The sequence below is a fragment of the Pistacia vera genome, unplaced genomic scaffold (assembly GCF_008641045.1).
Source record: "Pistacia vera cultivar Batoury unplaced genomic scaffold, PisVer_v2 Contig947, whole genome shotgun sequence".
Lineage (NCBI taxonomy): Eukaryota > Viridiplantae > Streptophyta > Magnoliopsida > Sapindales > Anacardiaceae > Pistacia > Pistacia vera.
In genome coordinates this window covers 377439-382941 of record NW_022196831.1, presented here as the reverse complement: position 1 = coordinate 382941, position 5503 = coordinate 377439, and the positions used below count along the sequence as shown (strand labels likewise).

At 47.3% G+C, this 5503-nt stretch overlaps 1 protein-coding gene across 1 annotated transcript; it reads left to right on the top strand.

The window, feature by feature from the left end:
- Positions 1 to 3268: 3268 nt before the first annotated feature.
- On the top strand, positions 3269 to 4276 carry LOC116120792. Its single transcript, XM_031406761.1, has one exon. It carries the CDS (start codon positions 3269 to 3271, stop codon positions 4274 to 4276), a length of 1008 nt encoding a protein of 335 aa, XP_031262621.1.
- Positions 4277 to 5503: the final 1227 nt, after the last annotated feature.

The window sequence follows — 5503 nt, the reverse complement described above, 5'->3', positions numbered from 1 at the left end:
AACTTGTAACACCAATTCCGGTTCCGAGTACCCAAGAAAACTATATTTTACCCCCTAAAAGTTTGAAAATGGCAAAAAAAAACTCTTAAAAACTTACAAATATCCCCCACTTGACACCTGTTAACAAAAAATAAAATTACAAATACATTATACAACCTTTAGGACTTCTAACTCTAATTCAACTTTACGGAAACTACGAATTTCACATTACAAATTACAATAATATATTGATATATCACAAATTCAAAATTACAAACTTCAAAATTGAAATGGTGAAATTACATAACATATCAAATGGGTTTCCAAAGTCATCATCTAAAAAGGATTCCACGTGTACATATGGGGAGACCACATCTTTGCTTAGATTAGACATCCTCCTGTGGTAGCGACCAAAATCTACAATAATAAGAATTGATGCATTCACTTGCTCTCGAAGAAATCTAATTATCTAAAGCATTCGGATGCGTCATACGAATTACATGGTCTCTTCCTCCTAACCTCAGCCAGTATTTGGTTTTATGCTAGTATTCCAGAACTTCAATCTCAAATCAGAAGCAGACAATAATAAAATGGTAATTTAAAGTTTAGGGAGAAAAAACAAAAATTTGTTACTGCACCTACTTTGGAAATGGCTTATATAGAGTGCAGAACTTGGAAAGGGAAAAATACGTCAGCAGGAGTGTAGGACATAAAAAGAAGGAAAACATGGAAAAAAAAATTAATAATATTTATAAATTTTCCAAAATATTACAATTGTAATGGGGTAGTACTATTTCCATAAATTTAAGGATGAGCAGTTCCAAGTACCCTACACTTTTTGGATGAACCGAAACCGGAATTGGAATCGATCGGTTCCTAAGATTTGGAACCGGAACCAGAATTGGTCAGTTTCGATTCTTAAGTTCCTAGAACCAGAACCCGAAATGTAGGTTCCAGTTCCTTACTTAGGTACCCTATAAAATTTTGTTACCCCTCTATTAATTTAAAAAATGACAAATAAACCTTACAAATTTAGAAATACACCCCTAAAAATTTAAGAAAACGAGCATTTGGCAGTTTCCAATTTTCATTGCTCATTCATTTGTGTCCAATCACAGTCACAAGTCCTTCTATATAATTGTTAGGGCCAAAAATCGTCCTTGGCCCAAATAGGAAAACGGGCCCGACACTGAAGAAGAAGCCAGGCCCAATCCCGGTATGACCAAACCGGATTAGGCCCATGCGGTACAAGATATAGCCGGCCCAAACCACGTGGGCACGAGCCTCCTAATCCCAGTCCATTTCTTAGGTCCATGGGCGAATCCAGAGCCCACGGCCCCCTCAGAATGCCTTCCTATTCCTGATCACTTTCCCACTCGAAGTTACTTTCCTAATAAGAATCACCTTCCTATTCGGACACTGGTAAGACAGCTTACCACAGCCCTAGTTCTTCTAGGGTTTGCATCAGAGTCATACTAGGACTCCTACTTCTACTAGGATTGGGAGACCAAACAGTCACTATATAAGCAAAGAGGCCAGCCCTCTCAAGATTGAGAGCTTCACATAACTGCCAAAGTCACAGTCCCCGACTAGACATCCGATAACCTTTTACTCCCTAGCCCTCACTATATTAGCCTTTCAGCCTTGCTGACTTGAGCGTCGGAGTGCCTATGGCAAACACCACCCCGGTGTTTTCTGTTTGCTTCACGCGTGTGTTTCCTACGTGTGCAGGTGCAGCAGATCGCTAGTGGCCTCAACCTCGCGGGATCAGACCCCCCTTTCGTACATGTAGATTTTTAAGTCTATAGTTTGGCGGCCACCGTAGGGCCTCTAGCGATCATTCGGCTCGACGAACCTTGCTACATGGAGGAACATTCCATGGCTGACAATCCCGACAACGTTAACCCCGGCCTCGAGGCCAGACTGGAGGTCTTAACCTCTCTCATGCAACAAAATTCAGACAAGGTGGCCGCACTGGAAGCCGAGAACAATGCAATCCGGACTGAAAACACGTCCATTACGGCTGAAAACCAGTCTCTAAAAGAGAAGGTGGGTCAATTCTATGATCTCGAGCTCTTGCCCAACCAAGTACATCCCAATCGGTTCCGCGCCCCTATCCCATCCATGCAACCACTCTCCACACCAGAGCATCAGCCCTTGATCTTCGGTAAAGAGCCACGTCCGTTAAGCGCACTGGCACTGGACGAATCCGTTTTGACTAATGGATACAAAGATGTGCCAGCAGAACACCATCCAGCCGACTCATCCTAGCCTCGTAACCAAGATAATCCAATAACGGAAAGCCCACATCCACAAGACCAGCCCACTCTCCCCATCCCGCTCCACCTCCAGTCCACAACCCAAACACAAACCCCACTCGGCTCGGCTCACCCTCGCTGGTTGAATGGCCAAACAAAACCAACTCTAGCACTCGAGCTCATCCACCCTGACCGACCGAGCGACTACCAGTCGACTCCACTGACCATTCATGTAGGGCAGAACAACAGAATAGTGACAATGGGAGTCATCCAACCAGAAGGGATGAACGAAGATCCATGCTACCAAGGAATGCACGATAGAACGATCTATCAGACTACCCCCCGAGGGATGACCCAACGGGATGTGCTGAGAACGAATGCAACAGCAAACCCAGTAAGACAGAATGACCCGATAGTATCCCCCTCCCCTATGGAACAAGTACTGGCCAAAAGACTGGCCGACGTTGAGGCAGTGATGAGACGCATTCCAGGTATGCCGGTCCCAACCAAGAAGAGCAGACCCCACAGTTACGCTGATTCACCCTTTGTGGATGAGATCGCCCTGGCCGACATGCCCCAGAAATTTACCATCCCCAACATGAAACCGTACGATGGTACCACAGACCCGGATGACCACATAGCCTCATACAAGCAGCGGATGTTTACAGTCTCAATACCCCGACCGCTTAGGGAAGCCTGCATGTTGCAAGAGTTTCGGTTCTAGTCTATCTGGACCGGCACTCCAATGGTACACGAACCTCCCGAATGGATCCATCGACTTATTCGCCTAGCTTACTGATACCTTCGTGGAGCAATTCGCCAGCAGCAAGAAACTAAAGAAACTATCGGCTGACCTATACCGAATATACCAGAGAAGGGGAGAGCCATTAAGAGAATATGTCAACAGATTCAATAGAGAAAAGATCTCTATCCCCTCATGTAACCCTGAGACTGTTGTGGACGCTTTTAGGAAGGGCCTCCTCCCAGACGGAGAACTGTACAAAGAACTTACGAAGCTGGGTTGCACCACAATGGAAGATGCTCTGGCCCAAGCGATTATCCAGATAAGATGGGAGGAAGATGAGATGAACCGAGCTGCCTATTCTAGATACGAATCAAGGCGGAGCGACAAGAAGCTAGAGTCTAGACCGGTAGAGCACCGCTACCAACCTCCAACACGCAATATGGGCAGAGTCAGGAAGCCTTATGATCGCCAACCCGCGAGAAATGATAACAGGCAGTTAGGATCGAACCAACACAAGATACCAAAGTACAACCTCAATGTCGAGCCAACCCAGGTCGTAGCAATAATGAAAGGACTAGGATCCACCGTCAGGTGGCCTGGCAAGCTCAATCCCGAGGCAAGGAGAGACACAACCAAGTGGTGCAAGTTCCACAGTGACCATGGGCACAACACCGGAGACTGTATTGCCTTGCGGCTCGAGGTTGTCGCACTTCTGAAAAGGGGACATCTCCGTGATCTGCTTACTGACAAGGGGAAGAACACCATTAGCCAGAAAAGCTCCAAAGAACCATCACCCCCTCTGCGGGAACCCACACCGAAAGGTTTCTGTTCGCTCATCTCTAGAGGATCAGAGATCAGTGGAGTAAGTTACTCATCAGCCAAGCGATATGCTAGAGTCAGCCACCACCATGAAGTACAGTCCATCCATCCGGTCTCGCGATCACACTCTCATCAGGTAATTCAGTTTGAAGATGACGAACCGATCACCCTGGCCGCTCCTCATCACGACGCTTTAGTCGTCTCCCTGCAGATTGCCAACATCCTAGTGAAAAAGGTGTTTGTAGATGGAGGTTCGTCAGCAAACATCCTGTTCCTCGAAGCAGTCAAGGCAATGGGACTAGAAGAAGCAAACATCAACAGGCGACCGACACTGCTGGTTGGGTTCAGCTCGGAGCAGAAATACTCTGTCGGAGAGATCATCCTTCCTATCTACGCCGGTGGAATAAACAAACAGACCGTCTTCCTGGTGATCGACTGCCCATCTCCCTACAACGTCATTTTGGGCCGCCCCTAAATCCATGACATGCGGGCAGTCCCATCTACCTTTCACCAGACGATTAGGTTTCCAACCAAGTGGGGAGTACGGGAGATCAAGGGCGACCCCAAAGCTTCTAGGGACTGCTACAAGAACACCTTCAAGGGCAAAGGAAACTCTTCATAGCAATTACAGTCTCATCCAACCCCTTGAACCGAGCTTGACCAACCGACTATTGAGGAGTTGGATGAAGTGCAGATACATCCGGACGACCCAGAGAGAAAGACACATATAGGCTCCCGCCTCGAGCCCGAGACAAGAGAGAAGCTGATAGAATTTCTCAAACAGAACGAAGACTGCTTTGCCTAGTCCCACGCCGACATGACCAGAATCAATCCAGACGCAATGGTCCACCAGCTCAAGGCAGATCCGGATCACCCACCAGTCAAGTAGAGGAGGAGGAAATTTGAACCTGAGCGAAACCGGATCGTCAATGAAGAGATTGAAAAGCTCCTAAGCAGCAACTTGATCAGAGAGGTCCACTACCCCGAATGGCTAGCAAACGTCGTGGTTGTAAAGAAAAAGAACGGGAAGTGGAGAGTCTGCATCGACTTCATTGACTTGAACAAAGCCTGCCCCAAGGATTCTTTCCCGCTCCCACATATCGACATGATGGTAGATGTGACTGCAGGGCATGAACTCCTCAGTTTCATGGACGCCTTCTCGGGATATAACCAGATTCTGATGCATCCGGATGACCAAGAGAAGACAGCCTTCATCACAGAGAGGGGAACCTACTGTTACAAAGTAATGCCGTTTGGACTGAAGAACGCCGGGGCCACCTACCAACATCTTGTTAACAAAATGTTCTCTGACCACTTAGGGAAGACCATGGAGGTGTACATCGATGACATGCTCGTCAAATCCCTGATTGCCGAACAACACCTTGACCACCTAGCCAGGCATTCGCCGTCCTCCGGAAGTACAACATGAAGTTGAACCCAGACAAGTGCTCATTCGGCGTCTCATAAGGTAAATTCTTGGGCTATATGGTTACTCAACGAGAGATAGAAGCAAACCCCGACCAGATCAGAGCGGTCCTCAACATACCATCCCCGACTTGCATCAGAGATGTCCAGCGCCTTGCAGGACGAGTGGCCGCCCTGAGCCGCTTCATCTCCAGATCAGCTGATAAATGCCACCTATTCTTTCATGCCCTCAAGAAGTCCAAGAAGTTCGCTGGAACCCTTCCTGCGAAGAAGCCTT

What these genes read in the sequence shown, in the direction of transcription:
- LOC116120792 (XM_031406761.1), top strand. Translation starts at nt 3,269, where the DNA reads ATGGAAGATGCTCTGGCCCAAGCGATTATCCAGATAAGATGGGAGGAA.